This window comes from Hyperolius riggenbachi, chromosome 7, assembly GCF_040937935.1.
Source record: "Hyperolius riggenbachi isolate aHypRig1 chromosome 7, aHypRig1.pri, whole genome shotgun sequence".
NCBI lineage: Eukaryota > Metazoa > Chordata > Amphibia > Anura > Hyperoliidae > Hyperolius > Hyperolius riggenbachi.
Genome location: NC_090652.1, coordinates 162,260,979 through 162,285,190, shown reverse-complemented (window position 1 = coordinate 162,285,190; position 24,212 = coordinate 162,260,979). Strand labels below are relative to the sequence as shown.

The window sequence follows — 24,212 nt, the reverse complement described above, 5'->3', positions numbered from 1 at the left end:
TGGCATTTTAGGGGCCCTAAACCGTGAGGAGTAGTCTTCAAACCAAATGTCTCAAAATGACCTGTGAAATCCTAAAGGTACTCATTGGACTTTGGGCTCCTTAGTGCAGTTAGGGTGCAAAAAAGTGCCACACGTGGTATTGCCGTACTCAGGAGAAGTAGTATAATGTGTTTTGTGGTGTATTTTTACATATACCCATGGTGGGTGAGAGAAATATCTATATAAATATATTTAGGATTTCACAGGTCATGATCCAAACATTTGTATAGCGCTTTTCTCCTGTCAGACTCAAATCGCTCAAGAGCTGCAAGCACTGGGATGCACTCAAGAAGCCACCCTGCAGCGTTAGGCACCATTCATACTGCACGCGTTGCCGTCCGGATTTAGGCAACGCGTGCAGGAGGCAGACACGCACGGCATCAGACAGTGCATAGACTGCACTGTCTGATGTTCACACTGCATGCGTTCCGGACCGGTGCGGTCAGCAAACGCATGCTGCACGCATTTTTTACCAAAACGCACGGCTGACCCATTCACTTTCAGGGGTCAGCCATGCAACGCATAGAAATGCAGATGGCGTGCATTCATACGCGTTGCGTTCCGAACGCACGGCCATCTGCGTCTCATGAAGTGAACGTGGCCTTAGGGAGTCTTGCCTTGAACTCCTTACTGAATCCCAGACAGGTCAACATCTGCAAGGAGTTTGTATGCAGTGTGGGACTGGGAGATGGAGAAGCTGAGGAATTCCACCTGCTGGCCAAGCAGCAGTAATCAGGTGTTGCTGCTCACAGTGAGGACTTGCTGCAGGTTTCTTTTGGGAGTGATAACACAGGGTTTCTGCAGTCCGACACTGTATGTTCTCCCCGTGTCTGTGTGGGTTTCCTATGGGTACTCTGGTTACCTCCCACATCCCAAAAACGTACAGATAAATTAATTGACTTACCCCTATATTGGCCCTAGACTATGATACATGCACTGCATGATAGATCTCACATTTTAAAGGCGGGTGCCAAGTACACTATCCAGCCACCGTAATCACTGTACCATGTCCCAGTTCAGCCTACATTGGACATGTGAAATAAACTTGCAAGTCATATTTTAGACCAAATGTAATCTCTAGCCTATAGTTGCTTCTTTATGTAATTCCTTCCTTATTCCGTACAGAACACAACACACACCCATATTGTACACAAACACACATGCCATAAAGGTAGCTTTCCATGGGAGCCACGCATAGCCCATCACTGATACAGAAGTTTCTATAAAGGCTGCATCTCCTGGCTTCGTAAAATCTTATAAGATAACGAATGATCGCAACTTCGTTCCATTACATTATTTTGCCCTTACAGCTAAAAAACCAACGTACAAACTTCTTCATTCCTACCTTTACTTCCTGCTCCAGCTGCCCTGCAGCAGCGACTACAAATTTTGACAACGCGTCATTTCCAGGCCAACCTGCAGATCAGTGCCCACAGAGAGAGGGCGCTGTAGATGAGTAACAGGGAACTGAGCTGGAACTACATATCCCAGGTAGCTTAGGGGCTCGGCCCTCAGTTTCAAATATACATAATTGTTTTCTATATTACATTGACGGATTAAGAATATACATAATGTATGTACCACAAATTAGAAGACATTGAGCCTTTCACACGCCTGTTTCTGCGCACCCATGGCACAAAATTAATGTTTCATGCTTGTGACGTCACGCCAGGAGACTGAGGCGCTTGCAACATGCTGGAACTCGCACTTCCGGTCTCTCCATCTTCCCATAATCCCTCTGTTCAGACGGCCTGACGGAGTGCTGGAAGAATAGTCTGTGTGGAGGTCGGTGTTCGGTGCCTGGAGCAGGCCGCTAACTCGGCAGCAGGATGTCGGCTCAGGCGCAGATGAGAGCTCTGCTGGACCAGCTGATGGGCACAGCCCGGGATGGTGAGTGCGGTGGCGCGGGCCGGGCTTGGCGGGATGCTGGGGGAAGGCCTGGCGCCTGCTGCTATAGATTCCACTGCTGATCATGTGGCGGTGGCCGTCCTCTCCTCACACTGTGTGCCCGAAGCGCGTTCAGATCGTTATAAGTAGGCCCAGATAACCCATAGAAACCGCGTATTTGTGTGTTTTTTCTTCCCCGAGTTCCGTGATGTGACAGGAGCCATATGTTATTAGTGGATGCGATCTGATCTCTGATTAGTAACCTGGATTTTTCAATCTCCTCATTTTGTCGTATGGTACAAAAAATTAATGTGATTGTTTAGGTTTATTTGACCCCTGTGCCTCAGGCTAGCAGAATAGCGCCCCAGTGTTGGATCGGGCTTTCCTGGACCTCTGTAGCACTATACGGGAACATATGCTCTGGTGGTGCTTATGTGTTTATTACCCTGCTGGTCTGCAAATTCACTTGTTGACAGAATTCATTCTGTTTAGGGTTATAAAATTTAACTTTTTGCATGTTGTATCTAACTGCTTGATGGGATTAGTGTTGTCATGGTTGCAAAGAAGTGGAATTATGGACTTGGAAGTTTCATTTTCTTGTATAGGACTCTGTTGCCCGTGGGAAGCTATGGTAATGTAATCAGATACACATTTTTGGCAATTTGATAAAAATGATCCTGGCAATTTGATAAAAATGATCCTTTTTTTAGTTAAATGAGGAATCTGAATTTTGCATTGTATTTAAAAAAACAAACTGGATCAAGAGTGGTGGAAATTTATTTACATTTTTTTCAGAATTTTGAATAGTGTAGAATAGATTAATTTCTTGATTTATAGACCCAAGCAGTTTTTCACAGTTTTTAATCATTCTTTTCATAATTGGGGAATAATTGAGCACACGGGTGATGCATTGGTCAGATTTTCAAATGTTACAATCAACTAAAAAAATGACTAATTCTCAAATTGAAAAGGAATATAAAAAATGTTATTGTGTGTGCTTGTGGCCACCTAAAGGGCCAGTTCACAGTGTGTATAATGTATATTGCCTGGAACTTGAATGGGCATCCAGTGAATGTGAAGACACTTAAAGCATATTACAATGGATGTGTTGAATTGTGTATATTTTTTTATATAATTGAGCCATTGGAGTCTTGTCAGCCATGTGTGTAAAGCTTGGTTCCCACTTACACAGAAAAGGTACCCACTCTGTACATTTTCTGCAGCACAGCAAAAGGATATCATTAAAAAAAACCTTGTTATTTTTAACAGATCCTTCCAGTATGTTGCATTTAATGTAACGCAAAGTCACTACCTGCAGCACTTTTCTGGATAGCGGATGCACTTCCCATATTGACCTGTTGTGCAAACACATCCAATCCAGGCACAAATCGAGAATGCTGAATCACAGCAGGTACTTAACTGCCTGCTCTGATCCAAATGAGCTGGTTTTCCATGTTGCAAGTGTGAACCCATCCTAAAGGATGATCTGCTACCCCTGCTAAAGTTTAGTGTAAGTTTTTTCTTAGGAGGAAACAAACTTACCTGACCTCTTTGTACCACCTCACCTGCTGCTCAGTAGTCTGGGTTATAGCTGGAAGCAAGTTGAAATGGAAAAATGTACTCTTAGCATTTTTTAAATTTTAGTGGTATGGAAAGCATATAGGGTCTCTTATGGGATTTAATGACTGTTTTTTTTCTTTACACTTCTAGATTTCCATCCAATGTAGCCAAAAAATTGATCCCACTCAGATTAGAGAGGATTGAATTCTTCCACTCGCAACAAATAGTCAATAGATTTCAGCATGAAAACTTTTTAAATATCTATCAAACCACAAATTATAGGCTGCCAATACCTTGTTGTTTTTGCCCCTCATAAAGTGAGACCTTTCGTCTGATATGATCTTTAATTCTGGTTTATTCCGACCAAAAATTGACCGGAATTATGATCTGACAGGCATGTTTTGGCATTGATCTAAGCTAGACTCAGTCAAAGTGATCGAACCTGCTGGGAATCGAAGGGGAAAAACAAGTGTATGGACACCTTTAAGGGGCCCATACACCTAACGACTTTCCCGCTGATATACAGCCGTTTCGTTCACAGTGATCAAAACGGCTGTGAAATCGCCGCGCACACCGCTGACAGAACGATGGATTTCCGTCCGAAATCCGTCGATCCATCCGTGCGGAAGATTTTTTTCGAGCGCCGGCGGGTTGGTTGTGCGTCGATAGCGGCATTCGAATGCCTGACGACCGACGCAATGCAGCGGAAATACATTACCTGTTCCGCCGGCGCGAGTCCCGCTGTCACCGCTGCTCCGTCTCCGCGCTGGTCTGGTCTTCGGCATGCTTCACTTCTTCCTGCCCAGCAGGAAGTTTAAACAGTAGAGCGCCCTCTGTTTAAACTTCCTGCCGGGCAGGAAGAATTGAAGCATGCCGGAGACCAGAGCGGAGACGGAGCAGCGGTGTCCAGGGGACTCGCGCCGGCAGAGCAGGTAATGTATGCGGGGAGCGGCGGCAGCACCACCACAGATTGTGAACGGTTTCAGGCTGAAATCGGGTTCACAGTCTGTTTGCAGTAAAGGTGGCCATACGATCCTTCTCTGATCAGATTCGATCAGAGAGGGATCTATCTGTTTGTCAAATCTGATGGCAAATCGACCAGTGTATGGCCACCTTTAGGCTCTGTTCCCACTTGAGCGGAGGAACGGACATTTTTGGTCCGTTCTTCACTCCTCAGTGAACGGCGCCTATTTCATAAATGGGAGCCGTTCACACTTGTAACACTGCATTGGATCCACAGGATCTTATGCAGTGTGCAGACCGCACTTCTATGCAGTCCGCGATAATCCCAGGCACACGGATGCAATCCCCTATATAGCATATTGGGGGGCCAATCTGCGGCAGACAATCGGCTCCCGCTGACCGCAGGTGGTCCGCAACAAATGGGAAGAGAACCTGACACTGTGTAGATTTGCCCTTCAGGGACAGGGCGCTACATATAAAACTTTTAGTGGAGTGTGTAAGGACTCAAACCCACTTGCAGAGTTTTTTGCTACCGTTTTGAATACTCTCGCCCATTAATTTGAATGAGAATCATGGCAAAATAAAATTGTGCCAATTCTGCCACAATTTTAAAAATCGTGTTTTTGACGCAGTTCTTATTCAAGTGAAATGGGAGAGCGTTTTGAAAGCGATGCAATCGGGTTTTAGCCCTCAGTGTCTTTTTACACTTGGTGCGATGCAATTTTCGCGCAGCAAAATGTCTGCCACACCATGCACACTTTACTTTATGCAGCAGACTGAATGGAAGAGCGTTTTGAAAATGCTGCAAGCGGGTTTTAGCCCTCGGGGTCTTTTTACACTTGGTGGGATGTGATTTTCTCAACAAACAGGTCAAAAATTAAAAACTTGCATGTTACCATTGACTTTCATTTCTTGCAATGTGCATTAATGCATTGCAACTTCTGCATCAGCTAGAGCCTAGGTTCTCAACATGTGGTATTTGTACCCCAGGGGGTACTTATGATGGTTCCAGGGGTACTTGGGCTTCATATAATTAAAGAGAATCTGTACTCTAATATTCTTACAATAAAAAGCATACCATTCTATTCCTTATTTTCTCCTGTGCCCCTCTGTGCTGTTTCTGCCACTCCCTGCTGCAATCGTGGCTTGTAATGAACAGTTTTAGGCAGTGTTTACAAACAAATGACATGGCTTCTAACCAGGGCTGTGGAGTCGGAGTCGTGGAGTCGGGCAATTTTGGGTGCCTGGAGTCGGAGTCGGGAAAAAAATGCACCGACTCCGAATGAATTTGTAACTGTAATTAAAATAGAAAATTTGATAAAATGTTCTATTTCTCATATAATAGTCATTAAAAATAATGTATATATACAGTAATAGCTGTGCTTAGTCCACAAAAATGAAATAATCAAAATTAGTTACTTGTGCTGCTTCAATAAAGCAGTCCCCGTATTTTTAAGGTCAGATATACATATCTGATTGTGGCTGTATATATGATGTGTACACAGGAATCTCTTATATATACTAAATAACATCTGTGCTGTAAGAATAAAGCCTGATGTGTAGCTGTGTCACTAATAGAGATGGTCAACGAGATGGAAATAATTCTGCATTGATGCTGATTTATGCAAATGTATGCTCTCCCTTTGCTGATGAAATCAAATAATTTGAAATGTTATTAAAATTTGGTTTGGTGACTACAAATTAAAGGGTACCTGAGACGGATGAAAAGTAAAGTTTTATACATACCTGTGGCTTCCTCCAGCCCCCTTCAGGCTAATCAGACCCTCGCTGTCCTCCACCACCCGGATCTTCTGATATGTAATGGCTGGTAATTCAGCCAGTCAGCGCTGTCCGGCCGCATGCCGCTCCCACAGCCAGGAACATTCTGCACCTGCGCAATAGTGCTGCGCAGGTGTAGTAGGCTCCCGGCGGCGGAGTGTGTGCATGTGCACTACACCCGACTGGCTCAAGTACCTGGACTCATAGCAGAAGATCCAGGTGGTGGAGGAGAACGAGGGACTGATTATCCTGAAGGCGGCTGGCGGAAGCCCCAGGTATGTACTGTATAAAACTTTAATTTCATCTGTCTCAGGTTTACTTTGTTACACAGTAGTACTATACTCTACATATGCGCAATCCCCACAGAGCTGCAGGGAATCCACTGAGAATGCTGTGCACATTGAACACAGAGGTGTTGTCTGTCACCCATAAACCTTGTTCAGATTGTGCATGAAGAATGTGTAATAGAGGAAGAATCTCCTCATTCCCCTGCAGAGTACCTGCACATCATTCTTACATGTACCCACACTAATGGCCCATACTCACGAGGGACTTTTGTCGCATCAACACGCGGCGCGCGCGTGTTGCGGCGCCAGGTCGCCCGTGAGTATGGGCCGCGCGCACCCCGAACTGTCGCCCGCAACGGGCGCGCACCCCGAACTGTCGCCCGTCGCTGATGTCGCCAGGCGATTGAAAAGTTCAATCGCCTGGCGGCAGTCGCCGCCGCAGCTGTCGCGACAGCAACCTCCATTGAGGTACACAGAGCTTTCGGCGGGGGGAGGAGGAACGTCGGCGACAGCTTCCGTCATGCCGCTGGTCCCTCTTCCGCGTGTGTACGCGGAGGGACCTGGCGAGGAGCTGTCGCCCACACGCTCACGTGTGCTGGCGACAGGCAACATTTGCTGCCCGTGAGTATGGGCCATTACATTGCCTAGGGCCTGATAGATGTTCTTTGTTCCGGTTTGTACCTTTTACAAGTACTCTTACCAAGGACTAGTTTTAGTCTAAAGGGAATAAATCTAGTAGTCTACATATCCTTCTCACTTCAGTTGTCCTGTAAAATTCCTAAGCGTTGGCTGGTTGGTACTTTTAATCAACAAAATTGTAATATGCAAATTAGAGGAGTCGGAGTCGAGGAGTCTGAGTCGGTGGAATCCTAAACTGAGGAGTCGGAGTCGGTGGATTTTTGGACCGACTCCACAGCCCTGCACTCTCCCAGTCCTCAAGGATCCTCATGTCCCTTTCTCTTTCTTCGCCTAACTAGACAAATGCCACTGCACGGCTGCGGCCGCGCGCATCTTTGCTTGTGTCTCTGGGAGCTTCCTGCGCAGGCACAGTACAAAGTTTTCTCATACTGTGCCTGCGCAGGAAGCATCCGAGGGCGGGCGGGAGAACGCGCGTGGCCGCTCAGCGGCGTTCGTCCAGTTAGACGGCGAAAAAGTAAGTGACCCGCTCCCGGGGACTTGAGGACCGTCGCAACGTCTGCAGAGGGCCGGTAGAAGCCCCAGGTAAGTGAAACATTTTATAAGAACCCCTTTAACACTTTGTCTGCTTCCATGAAAGCAGGAAGTAGCCACTCTGCAGATTTATTGCAGGAGTTCTGTAATCTGTAGCAAATGTTTTTCTTTAAAGGTTATTATACTGTTGCTTATCTTTTAGAGCAGAGAAGAAGTTCTGAGTTCAGGTCTGTATTAAGAGTTATAGCCCTCATGAATTCCCTTATTTGATGCCTCTGAGACTACCAGGGTTCATATTACAGCCCTGGAAGCTGCAGGGATAGGAAATGTTCGTTCTTTTCATGGGAAACAGGTTAGAGGTGTTTAACATTTCTCACAAACTAAAATATAGAAAACAAATATTTTATCTGGTATCGGGGCTTAAAGAGAGTCTCAAGCGTTACAAAATATCTGGTTTTACTTACATTTCTTATAGTGTAGTATGGTGGTAGCTGAAATGCTGCTATCCCACGGCTGAATGATCCTTCTTTGCCCCCCAAATCTCTAGAGCAAAATCTGGGAATTGCTTCCTGTTTGAGGCAGAGCTTTCCGCTTTAGCTCTGCCTCTGCTGTGTCAATCGGCGCTGATCGCCGCCTCTCCCCGCCCCTCTGTCTTACTTCACAGAGAGGGGCGGGGAGAAGGCGGAGATCTGTGCGCTGATTGACAGCGCATGAGGCAGAGCTAGAGCAGGTAGCTCTTCCTTCCCGGGCAGCAAAATCCACGACCAAGAAAGTCGTGGATTTCTGCCCCGGTGATGGGGGGGAGGCGGGGGAGGGAGGGGGAGAAGAGGCATCTTTCTGGGATCATTCAGCCGGCGGGATAGCGGCGTTTCAGCTACTACCATACTACATTATAAGAATTGTAAGTAAAAACCGATATTTTGTAACACTTCAGACTCTCTTTAAATCGTCAATGCAAGGATGCTCACTTATGAGATACCTTACACTGCCTAATTTAACTAAACCCTTGCTTGTTTAATTTTTTAAATATATTTTCTTTTTCAAACAAGGGTATGGACTCCTCCTCACTGCATGCGCTTCGATATGATTTTCGTAGCATGTGTGTTTTGCTAAATGCAAGGTCACTGTGATTAACATAGTAATCTTGGTCCCCTGTGCAGAGTGGTCTAACCCATTTTTGACCTAACTGCACAGTTTGCCTGTGTTCACGATTAAGTTAAAAATGAATGGGAGCCCTTGCGGTGCTATGAGACTTGCTATGCAACCTCCCATTTCAAAATCTATCTGCTGCTTTTTTTTTTTTTTGCTTACTTGTCTGGAATCATAATCGCACCCACCAATCACAACTGTAGCTATGGCAAAATGCGTGCTTGATAACACTGCAATTGTGATCGTAATTTTCAATGTGGATGGGCCTTTAGAACTCTGTCTAGCTTTTAATCACTGTCTATTGATTGCGTAAGCCTCTTCTGTTCTTATAGGTGTCAAAGAACAGGAACAAAGAGCAACCTCCTTAGGAACACAGACCATGAGGCCTGAACAATTTATCGAATTTAAACCAAAATCGTGATTCCTGTTAACAATTTCTGAATCGTCAAAGCGCACAATTTTTGCGATGTCATTTCCACGCAGGGTAAGTTTGAAGAAGTGTCTTCAAACTTCCCCCAAGCCCCGGCGCGTGCCTGCTGCATCGGCAGTGTTGGACATAACTTGCAGCACCAGTAAAGCACTGTCGCTCCTCTCTTGCCATCTGCCAGTTCTTGTGCACGGCATACTTCCTGGTTCATGTAAGTCACATGACATACTGGAAGTATGCTGTGCATTAGAGCCTGCAGGAGGCAAAGTGGATAGACGGGCATCGCTGGACTCGTGCTGGAAGGTATGTTCAGCACCGCCGTAGCTTGGGGGCCAGAGGGGGCACAGACAGACAGAGAGAGAGAGAGACAGAGGGGAGACAGAGCAGAGAGATACCCTGAGAGGGGGCACATGGAGAGACAGAGGGAAGACAGACCCAGGGGGGGGGGGGGCAGAGAGGCACCGGGGGGGGGGGGGGGGGGAGAGAGACAAATGGCCCAAAGGGGGAACAAAGCTGAATTTGAAGGAAATATTGAATCAAAATTGTAATTTTGGACAGAAAATCGCACAGTTTATTTTTTTTAAAAATGCGCTAGTTAGATGTGGAGGAGGCCTTCGTTTTGAATTGTATTTAAAAGCTATTTTGTAGCTTTATTCTAACTTTAATATATACCATATGTTTTAGGCTTTCCAATTTTATTTTTTGGGGTTTTTTGTGGTTTAACCACTTCACCACTGAGGGTTTTTTCCCCTTCTGGACCAGAGCAATTTTCACTTTTTTTCATTTTATATGATAGTAGTCCTTTAAGTGATAAGCCCATGAAATAATTCCAACTTGTAGGAGATCCATTAATATAGTGGGGTAGTTTGTTGCATGTGATTGCTTTTGTATATTTTAGTATATATACACTTTCTTCTACACCTCTCTATCTGTGAAAGAGGCAAAGCTGTCTGATACTTGGCAGTACATTTTGGCCTAAAATATCTTGACATAAGCTATCTCACAAACGTTATCCTATAGTGGTTCAGGAAAATTAGCGGGAAACAACTGGGAAGAGTATCTGGCATCTCAGACATTTTCAGGCGTTGGTTGTCTGTCTGTTCAGGAGTTCATTGAGCATGCTCGATATAATGCGGCTCAAATTATTAACTGAGGTCAGAATGACAGTTTGGAAAGATTGTGTTTACAGTAATTCTGCACTTCCTAAAAATGACTTATAGATTGGGCTTCCTTTTAGTTTGGGTTACCCAATCCTAAGTGTGAACGGTTCTAAGTGTGAACAGGCCACACTTAGAACCGCAGAACGCCGGCTTTGCGGGAGTGATTTTCCCGCGATTAGCGCGGAAAAATCACTGGACACTGCGGCGGTTTTGGAGCGATCGCGATTAGCGTGCTGTGCACGCTAATCACGATCGCTAATCGCGGACAGCTCGTTGTCGGCAAACCGCTGCATGCAGCGCGGTTGCGGTTATCGCTAACCGCAACTGCGGCAGTGAGAACACTGCCACTCGCTACATTGTGTAGCGGTTCTAGCAGAACCGCTATCGGTTTGCCGTGAGCGGGAATCGCGCGATTCCCGCTCAGGTGAGAACGGGCCCTGAGGGAAATGGTCTTGGGATGAGATTTTTCAATAAGGCGAGTAGAAGGAAAAAAGAGAGTTCCGGCACTTGGGGAATACTACAGCACAGGACTGGACAGGCCTGTATTTAAAGCATAGACTGTGAGGATACAGGTTCTTTTACAAGGCGTGCTCAAGCGGGACAGACGTGCATACGTTAGAGAGGAGAAGGGGCAAGGCTGGCACTGTTTCAGGATTTATTAGTATCAAAAATGATAAAAATGGTAACACCCTCAGTCAGTAGAATCGGCCGATGCTAAGTGGGCGCCAGGTCTGAGACCCTCCACAGACGACCATTTCACGCCGCTTGTGCTTGTCCTTTGCGCTTGGAGGCGTGGCCGGCTGACGTAGGCGGAAGTGCCGCTGCGTGCGCTATGTAACTCACTCTGAAGCAGCCTGCCTCCATCCTTTCTATCGCAGTGTACAAGCGCCAGTGACGCGAAACGGTCGTCTGCGGGGGGTTTCAGACCTGACGCCCACTTAGCCGCAGTTAGCATCACTTGATTCTACTGACTGTGTCGGTTATCATTTTTGATACTAATTTATTCTGAAACGCAGTGCCAGCCTTGCCTCCTCTCCTCTTTAACATTTTTCAATAAGGCGTCTATCTTTGCAGATATATAATAAAAAATAATAAATATATTGGCCAACAAAGTTGTACACCCACTTTTTACCAGGAAGTAGGTAGTCTATTTAAAAGCATATTATGAGTAGTTTAAAGTGCTGTTTCTCATTAAATTTTCTGCTTTTTATCTTACAGGAGATGAGACCAGGCAGCGAGTTAAATTTACAGATGAACGTGTCTGCAAAAGTCACCTTCTGGACTGTTGCCCTCATGACATTCTTTCAGGAACGGTAATAAAGTATTCTCATTATAGTAAACTGAATGTCCAGGTCCTGGCCAAGCACCATAATAAGTGTATGGGAGTAGCACCTGGTATATTAAACCCTGATATTTAGAACTGTTATAGTAAAATGTTTTTTTTTTAGCGGGGCGGCGGCGTGGTAGTATGTAGGGGAAAGTGGGTGGGACCTCAGTGGAAGACCTATGAGCTGTGGTCGGGTGGGTGGGTGGGTGGGTGGGCTGGCTTGCTCACTCACTGAACTGGGCCTCTATACCTCAAAAGCACCAGCCGCTGAGACCTTTGCTTCCTGTGTAAGCTGAGAGAATTGCCTATCATCTTTGACTGTATTGTGCATGGCTGCAACGCTACAGTTTTATCCAGACTGCACAGATATGTGAACAGTAGCGATGTGGCGAACGGTTCCCGAACCGTTCGCCGGCGAACATCTCTAAATCCATGGGCCTCTTACTACTTCCGGGTCGCAATGACCCGGAGTAGTACGCCTGCGCTGCCCGGCGGAGCGCGTCCTAGATCGCGCTCCCGTTGCCGGGCACTCTCTGCGCATGTGCGTGACGTCATGAGTGACGTCACGCTCATGCGCAGAGAGTGCCCGGCAACGGGAGCACGATCTAAGACGCGCTCCGCCGGGCAGCGCAGGCGTACTACTCCGGGTCATTGCGACCCGGAAGTAGTAAGAGGCCCAGAGAGGTTCGCCAGGCGAACTGTTCGGCCCAACACTAGAGAACAGAGGAGGAAACTACACTGTACCTGCATTAACTGGTGGGACCTATGCTTCCCATGTAAGCTTTTGTGCAATTATTTCATGCAAATCCCTTCATATTGAGCACTGTGCGTTTCATCACTCTGTGCTTGCTTTTTAAAGCATAGGAAAGAAAAAAATGACTTCCAATTACAGTATTGACTGAATTTAGATATAGTACTATAGTACACATTACGGTACTTGAATATGAAAATTCCTGATATGGTCCCTTGGAGTTTATTATAAGGGAATTCTGTTATAGACACATTTGGTTCAAACAATGCTAGTTTAGGGTTTAAATTTAGTCAAAGGGACACTGTAGGGGGGTCGGGGGAAAATGAGTTGAACTTACCCGGGGCTTCTAATGGTCCCTCGCAGACATCCTGTGCCCGCGCAGCCACTCACCGATGCTCCGGCCCCGTCTCCTGTTCACTTCTGGAATTTCAGACTTTAAAGTCTGAAAACCACTGCGCCTACATTGCAGTGTTCTCGCTCCTGCTGATGTTACCAGGAGCGTACTGCGCAGGCCCACTATGGTCTGTGTCTGCGCAGTACGCTCCCGGTGACATCAGCGGGATCGAGGACATGGCAACGCTGGCGCAGTGGTTTTCAGACTTTAAAATCTGAAATTCCAGAAGTGAACCGGAGGCGAAGCCGGAGCATCAGTGAGTGGCTCCGCGGGCACAGGATGTCTGTGGGGGACCAGTAGAAGCCCCGGGTAAGTTCAACTCGTTCCCCCCCCCCCCCCTTACAGTATCCCTTTAAGTTGAGCAGCAATAGTACATGGAATATTGCATTTTTATACTACAGTATAAGTATATGGCAGTTCAAATTTCAAGCGTTAATATAAACCTGTCTGTGTTAGTAGGTGGTTAGAAGTGAAAATTTTAGCTTTAACTGAAACTTGCACCCTGGCACTAGCAGTCTATTGTTCTGTACATTGATAAGAATTGCATATCTGGTTGTGTCAGAATGTGTACCCTGCATGCTGGTTCTTTTTGGAGTGGTAGTAGGTATCTCTGTGTGTGTGTGTGTGTGTGTGTGTGTGTGTGTGTGTGTGTGTGTGTGTGTGTGTGTGTGTGTGTGTGTGTGTGTGTGTGTGTACACAGAAAAAGGTTTTTCCTTTCCATTTCCTGTGAGATGTTTTTACAACCCCTTCTCTTCCATCCTTTGTAAGGCCGGGTCCACACTATAGTGAGCGGCTGCGTTTAATTAGCGTTTGCCAGATGCTTGTTAAAAAATTGCTCCCATTCACTTTCATGAAAAACGCTGTAAAAATTGCCGCGATCGCGTACGTGGAAAACGTACACTATCTGCGATTTTTGCCCATTTGTTAGTGCGTTTTTCATGAAAGTGAATGGGAGTGATTTTTTTTTTTTTTTTTTTTTTTTTTTTTTTACAAGCGTTCAGCCAGCGCTAATTAAGCGCAAACGCTCACAAAAGTGCTTATAGTGTGGACCCGTCCTAAGACTGTTATCTGTCTAGAAAACTATTCTAGTAGTAGGCATCAGTGTACCACATACCATATATACTCGCGAGCAAGCCGACCCGCATATAAGCCGACCCCCCCAACTTTTTCCTGAAAAACCAGGAAAAAATGATTGACCCTCATATAAGCCGGGGGTAGAAAATGCTGGCTGTGTGATTCCCCCCCAGTGTGTCCCAGTATAGTTAGTATAGTGGCCAATATGGGTAGGTAGTGCCCAGTATAGTGCCCGGTATAGCTAGTATAGTGCACAGTATAGGTAGTATAGTGCTCGGTATAGCTAGTAAAGTGCCCCAGTATAGCTAGTATAGTGCCCAGTATAGCTAGTATAGTGCTCGGTATAGCTAGTATAGTGCTCGGTATAGCTAGTATAGTGCTCAGTATAGCTAGTATAGTGCACAGTATAGGTAGTATAGTGCTCGGTATAGCTAGTATAGTGCCCCAGTATAGCTAGTATAGTGCCCCGTATAGCTAGTATAGTGCCCCAGTATAGCTAGTATAGTGCCCCAGTATAGCTAGTATAGTGCCCCAGTATAGCTAGTATAGTGCCCCAGTATAGCTAGTATAGTGCTCAGTATAGCTAGTATAGTGCTCAGTATAGCTAGTATAGTGCTCAGCATAGGTAGTATAGTGCTCGGTATAGCTAGTATAGTGCCCCAGTATAGCTAGTATAGTGCTCGGTATAGCTAGTATAGTGCTCGGTATAGCTAGTTTAGTGCCCAAGTATAGCTAGTTTAGTGCCCAAGTATAGCTAGTTTAGTGCCCAAGTATAGCTAGTTTAGTGCCCAAGTATAGCTAGTATAGTGCTCGGTATAGCTAGTTTAGTGCCCAAGTATAGCTAGTATAGTGCTCGGTATAGCCAGTTTAGTGCCCTAGTATAGTGCCCCCGCCTCACCCAACTCAGCTCAGCCGTGGAGCGAGCTGCTGTGAACTATTTACATGCCGGGAGACGGAGAGGGGAATAGAGGAAGCCGCTCAGTAAGCTAATAATAGCAGCGGCGGACACGGGGCGGGGGGGAGGCGGCCTTCCAAAACGAGACTCGCAAGCAAGCCGACCCCCCAACTTTTTGCCCACTTTTGGGGGGTCAAAAATTCGGCTTGCTTGCGAGTACATACGGTAATACCTTCTGATTTTCATTATATTTCAGCTGCAGTGTATTGAAAGTTCTGGTCTGGCTGGTTTACCCCTGGTTATTGCAGTATGCATCTACTAAAGCAGACACTTAAAGCAATCTAGATTTCATGTTACTCCTAATTTTACAGTCCAATTACTTGGTACTTAAAATCACTTTTTCCACACCTTTAACCACTTTAAGCTAGATCAAAAATTTCATGTTTAAAGTTCATGTCAAAGTTTTCACCTTAAAGTGTACCAGAGACACGAGAAGCAGCGGCCCTGTATTCTCTCATCTCGCCCCACCCGGCTACTTTTACATGCCACATGGCTACTTTTTCATGCCACCCGGCTGGAAAAAAATTCTGAGGAGAACACAGTATACATACCCGGGGCTTCCTCCAGACTCATCCGCACAGATTGCTTTCATGCCGCCGTCCTCAGCCTTCTCCTGTTCCTCAGCCTTCTCCTGTGGCTGCCAGAGAGATACGTGGATAGCGCACTTCTCTTGCATCAGACTGGCCGAAGTTACGGGACCTGTTTCCGGAGCTGGAGAGGGTGGAGGACGGCGGCGTGGGAGCGATCTGTGCAGATGGGGCTGGAAGAAGCCCCAGGTATGTAAAAATCTTTTATATTAACTGATCTCTGGTTTCCTTTAAAGCAGTGTTCCCCAACCCTGTCCTCAAGGCCCACCAACAGTGCATGTTTTGTGGAAATCCACAGAGGCAGTTAATCAGCTCTGCTGAGACACTAATTACCTCACCTGTGCATGTTTGTGGTTTTCTGCAAAACATGTAATGTTGGTGGGCCTTGAGGACAGGGTTGGGGAACTCTGCTTTAAAGGACAACTGTAACGAGAGGTTGGAGGCTGCCATATTTATTTCCTTTTAAACAATACCAGTTGCCTGGCAGCCCCGCTGATCCTCTGCCTCTAATACTTTTAGCCATAGACCCTGAACAAGCATATGCAGATCAGGTGTTTCTGACATAATTGTCAGATCTGCCAAGAATAGCCACATGCTGGTCTCTGGTCTTATTCAAACACTACTGCAGCCAAATAGATGAGCAGGGCTACCCGGCAACTGGTATTGTTTAAAAGGAAATAAAAATGGCAGTCTCTATATTCTTCTCTATTCAGTTCTCCTTTAACCACTTGCCGACCGCCCACTACCTATGGGCGTCGGCAAAGTGGCACCCCCAGGACCGCTGAACGCCCATAGGCGTCAGTACCTGGGGGACTGAATTGCCGGGGATTGCGCGCAGTGGTGCGCTCGCATCCGCCGGCATTAGTCTCCACCCACCCACGACGTCAACCCGCCGGCCAATTAGCAGCGCCGGCGGGTTGTTAACCCCCGATCTGCATAGTAAGCGTATAATACGCTTTGTAATGTATACAAAGTGTATGATACAGGCTGCCTCCTGCCCTGGTGGTCCCAGTGATCAAGGGACCACCAGTGCAGGAGGCAGCCCCCCTAGTAAGCACAACAGCACACTGATCCTGCCCCCTGATCGCCCACAGTACCCCTCAGACCCCCCCCCCCCTCCTGTGATCACCCCCTCAGTCCACTGTTTGCACCTAATCACCCATCAATCACTCCCTGTCACTATCTGTCAATGCTATATTTTAGATTCGGTCCTAAACTGCCCCCTGGGGGGCTCCTGATCACCCTCCCACACCCTCAGATCCTCCCCAGGATACCCCCCCCCCCCCGGGACTGTATACATCTGTCCTCCCCTGTAATCACCTCAGGCCCTAATCTGCCCCTTGCGGGCACCCAATTACCTGCCCACACCCTCAGACCCCCCCCCCCCGATCACCTCCCCAGTGCATTTTTTACATCTGTTCTCCCCACTGATCACCCATCAATCACCTCCTGTCACCCCCTAGCACACCTACCCATCAGATCAGGCCCTAATTTGCCACATGTGGGCTCCTGATCACTCGGCCAAACCCTCAGATTCCCCTCAGACCCCCTTCCGATCACCTCCCCAGTGCATTGATGGCATCTAATCACTCCCTGAGACACCCATCAATCATCTCCTGTCACCCCCTAGCACTCCTACCCATCAGATCAGGCCCTAATCTGACCCTGCTGTCTTCTGATCACCCGGCTAAATTCTCACCCGCCCCACCGCAATGACAGATTTTTTTTTCCCTGATCACTGCTGGTCTCTGCGACTTAATTGTGGCTGAGACCAACCGTTATGCCACACAATACGCAACTGCCAATCCAAGAAGCTACCATGCCCAGCCTTTTCGGTGGAAACCACTCCCAAGTTTCCGAACGTAACATTTTTTGGGGCCTTCTCCTTAACATGGGTCTAGTCAAAAATAATGTTTTGCGGTCTTATTGGTCTACGCACCCAATACATCACATGCCCATGTTCTATGCTGCCATTTCCAGGTCACGATTTGAGAACATCCTGAGCTTCCTGCACTTCAGCGCCAATACAACCTGTCATCTAAGAGGCCACCCTGCTTATGACCGGTTCCAAAAAATTCGGCCCCTCATAGACCACCTGTCATCAAAATTTGCAGATGCTTATACCCCTGAACAGTAATTTTATGGCATTTGGTTTCCAGACTACGCCTCACAGTTTTGGGCCCCTAAAATGCCAGGGCGGTATAGGAACCCCACAAGTGACCCCATTTTAGAAAGAAGACACACCAAGGGTATTCCGTTAGGATATGGTGAGTTCATAGAAGATTTCATTTTTTGTCACAAAGTAGTGGAAAATGACACTTTGTAAAATAAAAAACAATAAAAATCTATTTCCGCCAACTTGTGACAAAAAATAAAATTTTCTATGAACTCACCGTACTCCTAACTGAATACCTTGGGGTGTCTTCTTTCTAAAATGGGGTCACTTGTGGGGTTACTATACTGCCCTGGCATTTTAGGGGCCCTAAACCGTGAGGAGTAGTCTAGAAACAAATGCCTCAAAATGACCTGTGGAATCCTAAAGGCACTCATAGGACTTTAGGTCCCTTAGTGCACCTAGGCTGCAAAAAAGTTACACGTGGTATCGCTGTACTCAGGAGAAGTAGTATAATTTGCTTTGGGGTATATTTTTACACATACCCATGCTGGGTGGGAGAAATATCTCTGTAAATGGACAATTGTGTGTAAAAAAAAAAAAAAAAAAAAAATATCATTTACAGAGATATTTCTCCCACCCAGCATGGGTATGTGTAAAAATACACCCCAAAACACATTATACTATTTCTCCGGAGTACAGGACACCACATGTGTGACACTTTTTTGCAGCTTAGGTGCGCTAAGGGGCTCAAAGTCCTATGAGCACCTTTAGGCTTTACAGGGGTGCTTACAATTTAGCACCCCCCAAAATGCCAGGACAGTAAACACCCCACAAATGACCCCATTTTGGAATGTAGACACCCCAAAGTATTCAGAGAGGGGCATGGTGAGTCCGTGGCAGATTTAATTTTTTTTTTTTTTGGTCGCAAGTTAGCAGAAATGGAAACTTTTTTTTTTTTTTTTTGTGTCTCGGTATCATTTTCCGCTAACTTGTGACAAAAAATAAAATCTTCTATGAACTCACCATGCCTCTTAGTGAATACTTTGGGATGTCTTCTTTCCAAAATGGGGTCATTTGGGGGGTATTTATACTATCCTGGAATTTTAGCGCCTTATAAAACATGGCAGGTGCTCAGAAAAGTCAGAGATGCTTCAAAATGGGAAAATTCACTTTTTGCACCATAGTTTGTAAATGCTATAACTTTTACCCAAACCAATAAATATACACTTATTGGATTTATTTATTTTTTTATCAAAGACCTGTAGCACAATACATTTGGACAAAAATTGATATAGAAAGTTTACTTTTTTTGAAAATGTCAGCACAGAAAGTAAAAAAAAAATTTTGGGGGGCAAAATTCATGCCTTTTTTGATGAATATAATAAAAACTAAAAATCACAGCAGCAATCAAATAGCACCAAAAGAAAGCTGTATTCGTGACAAAAAAACAAACAACAAAACAAACACAGAACATTTATGTCACAGGAGCCCTAGTGGCTGACCGCACTTAGCCTTCTAAACGGTGCCAGCGCACAGATCGTGCGAACTCTGGTCGCAGTCAATGCGCAGGAACCGTTAAGAATTAGCCGCAGACAACTCAGAAGGGAGCCTGTGAGACACGGGTAATTACAACGTCACCTACTGGTTCAGAGTAAACTGCCACCACCGCGGTTACCATGGGACCGTGGAGCCCACTAACTGACTGACTAGTCCTGCGAATAAAACGGTTAAACACACGGTATTCTGTCTAGCCAACAACAAACAAACAGTAGCGTATCTTCAGAGACCCGGGATCAGTTCTGTGTGTGTGCTGATAAGCAGGGTAGCGGACAGTGAATGACTTGGAGAAAGTCGTTTATTCACGCAATATAAATAATTAATATATACAGACAATTATTAAAATCACAATTATTAAGACAGTAATAGCCAGTATAAAAAATAAAAGAAGGGAGAAAAATACTTAGTTCCTGGAAAGATGTCCTTTTTGTGGGAAAACAGAGTTCTGGGTTTCAATTTGAGTTCAGAGTTCAGACCAGGTGGATGCCAGCATATCCTCAAGCTGGCATCTGATGAGTTCAAGATGTTTCAGTGTGGAGGACACTGAGTTTGGGTCCTCTGCCATTCTTATGCCCCTGCTTCAGTAGGAGGGAGTGAGGGCGGGGAGCCATACACCCCCTTAGAAGATGAGATGAGCCCTCCCCTTGTCCTGGGGGCTAGAAATCATATCTACCCATATATGGGCTCTATCTCACAGAACCGTACAGGTCAGGGCAGATTTATTAACATTTTCAGGTCTGTCTCGATTTACCCAGCGCCCTGATACCAGACATGAGGGGTGGGACCCCTGTGGTATCATCAGGGCATTTTCAAACTGCCTAACTGGCAGTCCTTACCTCAGAATGTTCTGAAACTTCCTCAGAACCAGCACCGGGGCTCATGCTACACTTCCCCCACGTTTGGCGAAGCTGCCATCTCAGGAACCACAGAAATATGACAGATCTGGGAAGTTATGGATTATGCTATGAGACTCAGGTTTATTCAGGATGTGTTCTAGCTGCTAACAGCTGACTTCCCTTTGATCTTTACCAGTGAGCAAGGTGTCAAGACCTCCCGGAGATTTGTAGCCTGCCTGGCTGCACCTAGGCATCCTGATCACCCCTTGGTTAATTAACATCTACATGAGATCAGCTAGGTGTCACCTTATACCTGATGGATGGGCCATCCCCACAGCTTGAAGCCAGGGACTCTCTGGGCCCAGGCTCATTAGCATATCAAAAGAGCCATCCAGCCTTTAGGATGGTGCTCTCTGCTAAGAAAAGGACTTCAGCTCCCCCTACACACTCAACCCAGATTGTATCGATTTGAAGCGCAATCGATGCAGGGAATCGAGTGCGATCGCTTTTTCTTCACGGGCGGTTACAGGACGCGCCTGCGGCCCCGCAACCGTCCGTGACAATTTATATCGCGCTTTTCTCCTGGCGGACTCAAAGCGCCAGAGCTGCAGCCACTGGGACGCGCTCTATAGGCAGTAGCAGTGTTAGGGAGACTTGCCCAAGATCTCCTACTGAATAGGTGCAGGCTTACTGAACAGGCAGAGCCAAGATTCGAACCCAGGTCTCCTGTGTAAGAGGCAGAGCCCTTAACCATTACATTATCCAGCCACTAAGAAAAGGAGGTAAAATTCATTTAGGTAGTAGGTTGTATGACCGAGCAATAAACCGTGAAAGCTGCAGTGGTCTAAATGGAAAAAAAGTGTCTGGTCCTTAAAGCAGTGTTCTCCCCAGAATTTTTTTCCAGCCGGGTGGCATGAAATAGCAGCCGGGTGGCATGAAAAAGTAGCCGGGTGGGGCGAGTTGAAAATGCAGGGCAACTGTGCTTACAGCATAGGAGGAGGTGAGGAGGTGAGCCGATGACAGCCGGGTGGTCACCAAATCTAGCCGGGTGGAGCACCCGGCTAAAAGAGCCTGGGGAGAACACTGCCTTAAAGGGAAGGTTCAGGTATAGGCAAAAAAAAAAAAAAAAATTAAAATCCACTTACCTGGGGCTTCCTCCAGCCCGTAGCAGGCAGGAGGTGCCCTCGGCGCCGCTCCCGGTGGCCGACCCGGCCAGGTCGGGCCTCTTCTGCGCTCCATTGTGCGTTCCACGCCGGCGCGCTGACGTCATCGGACGTCCTCCGGGCTGTACTGCGCAGGCCCTTTGAGGGGTTTTATGACTGCAGTCCTTAAGTGGTTAAAGTGTACCAGAGATGGATTAAATAAAACTTTTTATACACACCTGGGGCTTCCTTCAGCCCCATACCCACGGACCGCTCCCATGCCGCCGTCCTCAGTCTTCAGCTCCAATACTGGGTCCCCGCACTTCCGTCAGTCAGAGCTAGTTTGACGGAAGTGAAGTGCGCCATTTGCGTATCTCCAGCAGCCGCTGGAGTAATATTTAGAGGGCGCACTTCTCCTGCGTAGACTGGCCTGACTGATGGCAGTGCGGATTTTTCAGGACATAAAGGATGGAGTAGGGCACTGACATTGAAAAAGCTTTTAGGTGTTATGATTTGTGACATTATAATAGTAGGATTGTTTTGCCACTGACAGAGTAAAACTGTTGTAGGGTATTCTTGTAAATCACTGCTTGATTTGCTGTAATGCCAATACCATTCAGCCACCCACTGAATGCAATCAAATATTTTTACATAATCATGTATAATTTTATTTTATTTTTTTAAATGAATTCAGAGAACATTTAGGAATTGTTTGTCTTTTTGTACGCCTAATTCTCCTATCTCTCTGCATTTAGAGAATGGATTTGGGAGAGTGCACCAAAATTCATGATTTGGCACTGCGAGCTGACTATGAGATTGCAAGCAAGGAGAAAGATCTATTCTTTGAGATTGATGTAAGTTTTTACTTTGTATTTTGAAGCATTGTTGCCTGCATTTTTTGAAATGTAACTTTATGAAAAATACTTTCTACTAGTATCTCCTCAGGGGCATTGCTTGAATCAGGCAGAAACTGCACTGGAAATTTGGGTGCAGCCATAATGTGAATCCAAATTCCAATAGTTGGAAGTCAAATTGCGTGCTACCCCAGAGTCCATTGTGGCCTAGAGGGTAATAGTAATTAACACTGCTGGTACCGGGTGCAGTGTTCTCCCCAGAATTATTTTCCAGCCGGGTGGCATGAAAAAGCAGCCGAGTGGCATGAAAAAGCAGCCGGGTGGGTAGAGATGAAAATACAGGGCAACTCTGCTTACAGCATAGGAGGTGGTGAGGAGGTGAGCCAATGACAGCCGGGTGGTCACCAAAACTAGCCGGGTGGAGCACCCGGCTAAAAGAGCCTGGGGAGAACACTGGGGTGAGCTGTTTTTCAGTTTTACCTTTCGCCCCAAATTTCCCGGTGCCTTAATTTACATGTATGCGCATAACTACATGTCTTTCAAGTGCAGCTCTCTCGGAAGATTTGCTAGAAATACACATTAGGAGTTCTCACTGTAATCTGTACCTAAAGGCTGGTTCACACTTGCAATCGCTAACCGCAATTGACTAGTGATTGCGATTTTATTTTTTTTTATTTTTTTTTTTTTGGGAGGAGGAGGTATTTATTGTGCTTTGCGATTGCGTTACAATCGCTCCAATGATGCTGCATGCAGCGCTTTCGCCATTGTATGCAGATTGCAACACTGCAGTGTGCATACTTTCATTGAAATACATTGGAACAGCACTTTGCTGATTACAATGATCAGCAAAGTGCTGACTAACCTTTGAAAAGTGTCCCAATGTGAACTATCCCTAACATTCAATTTTTGATGTCACCTTTGTGTTTAGTTTTTCATCAAATGTAATGTCATACTCACTTTACCTATGCCCCATGTAGCCCCCCACCCCTGCCCACTGTGGTCTGAACTTATGTTCCAAATAATAATGATATTTTTCAGGAAAATGATGGTATGTTGTCCGTTGTATAGTACAACTGCCTGTTAGTGCTGGCTACAATTGACAAAGCTGCTCATTCCTCTGAGTCTGCAGCTTACAATAGAATGCTGAAATGTAAAGGTCTGTGTTCGTGCCTTCTCCATAATAGCCAGATTTTATGATTTGATTACCAGACCTGAGGCATCATGGGCATTCCAGGCATAAATTAACTGTCTAGGAGTTTAGTGCCAAAGCAAGCCTGGCAGCTTGGAAAATAAGCTACAGTCACTGTGGTGTATGTGTAGACTGCTGCTAAAAGTGATTCTGTAGTGAGAGTGATATTGACATTTTCTTTGAAAGAAAGCCTTGCTGATTATCTTTCTGTATGAATTACACACCTGAGAAAAAAGCATTGGTTGACCATAGTCAACCTTTCAGTGCACCTGATCTGCAAACTTGTTCTGGGTCTATGGCTTAAAGTATTAACAAAAGAGGATCAGCAGTGCAGCCAAACAATTGTCATTGTTTAAACAGAAATTACGTTACAGTAATTTTATGCATTAATGTGCCTAAAATGACTGTAGTGTGTGAATAACCTCAGGATTACACTAGTCAGTAGTGTTTTTTTCCCCAAAAGTTGCCATGGTTGCAGCCTTATCTTCACTACTTCAGGAGTGTCAGATATGGAGAAGACGCTGCTGCGCTGCTTCTGTTTCTGCTTGTATTGAGATCTCATGAGTTAATATTGGGTGACACGTGCAGAAATGTGCTGCACCAACCCTGAACTGGAACTAATCCCCTGCTGTTTTATTTATTTTCTAGTTTACATAGGCTTTAAATGGTCAAAATAAATGCAGACTGTATTTATTGGTGATTAAATCTTTTAGGCAATGGATCATTTGGAGACATTCATTGCAGAATGTGACCGAAGGACAGAACTTGCAAAGAAACGACTTGCGGAAACACAAGAAGAGATAAGTGCAGAAGTTGCAGTGAAGGTATTAGCAATTTGGCAGAGTCTGTAGCGGGGGGGGGGGGGGGGGGGGGTCAGTTGTGTACTTGAGCACACATGAAGCTGCCTTCAATTTGTTTATGTATTGGTCTTACCAATGCAAAGTTGATATTTGTACTCTGTGCACTTAATTTTTGTATGTCCTAACACACAGCGTTACAGTCGGTGCTA

At 45.9% G+C, this 24,212-nt stretch overlaps 2 protein-coding genes across 2 annotated transcripts in view; one reads left to right on the top strand and one right to left on the bottom strand.

Annotated features, from left to right (window-relative positions):
* FAM234A (family with sequence similarity 234 member A) overlaps positions 1-1,490 on the bottom strand; it is an 89,671-nt gene extending 88,181 nt beyond the window's left edge. Inside the window, exon 1 of the mRNA XM_068244824.1 lies at positions 1,385-1,490. The gene's annotated coding sequence lies outside the window, so the exon portion shown is untranslated. The remainder of the gene's footprint in view (positions 1-1,384) is intronic.
* A 261-nt stretch (positions 1,491-1,751) lies between these two features.
* Positions 1,752-24,212, top strand: part of LUC7L (LUC7 like) — a 48,344-nt gene continuing 25,883 nt past the window's right edge. The window contains exons 1-4 of the mRNA XM_068244825.1: positions 1,752-1,929; positions 11,640-11,734; positions 21,916-22,014; positions 23,917-24,027. Of these exons, the coding sequence (XP_068100926.1) occupies positions 1,869-1,929; positions 11,640-11,734; positions 21,916-22,014; positions 23,917-24,027 (366 nt within the window). The 5' untranslated portion in view covers positions 1,752-1,868. The remainder of the gene's footprint in view (positions 1,930-11,639; positions 11,735-21,915; positions 22,015-23,916; positions 24,028-24,212) is intronic.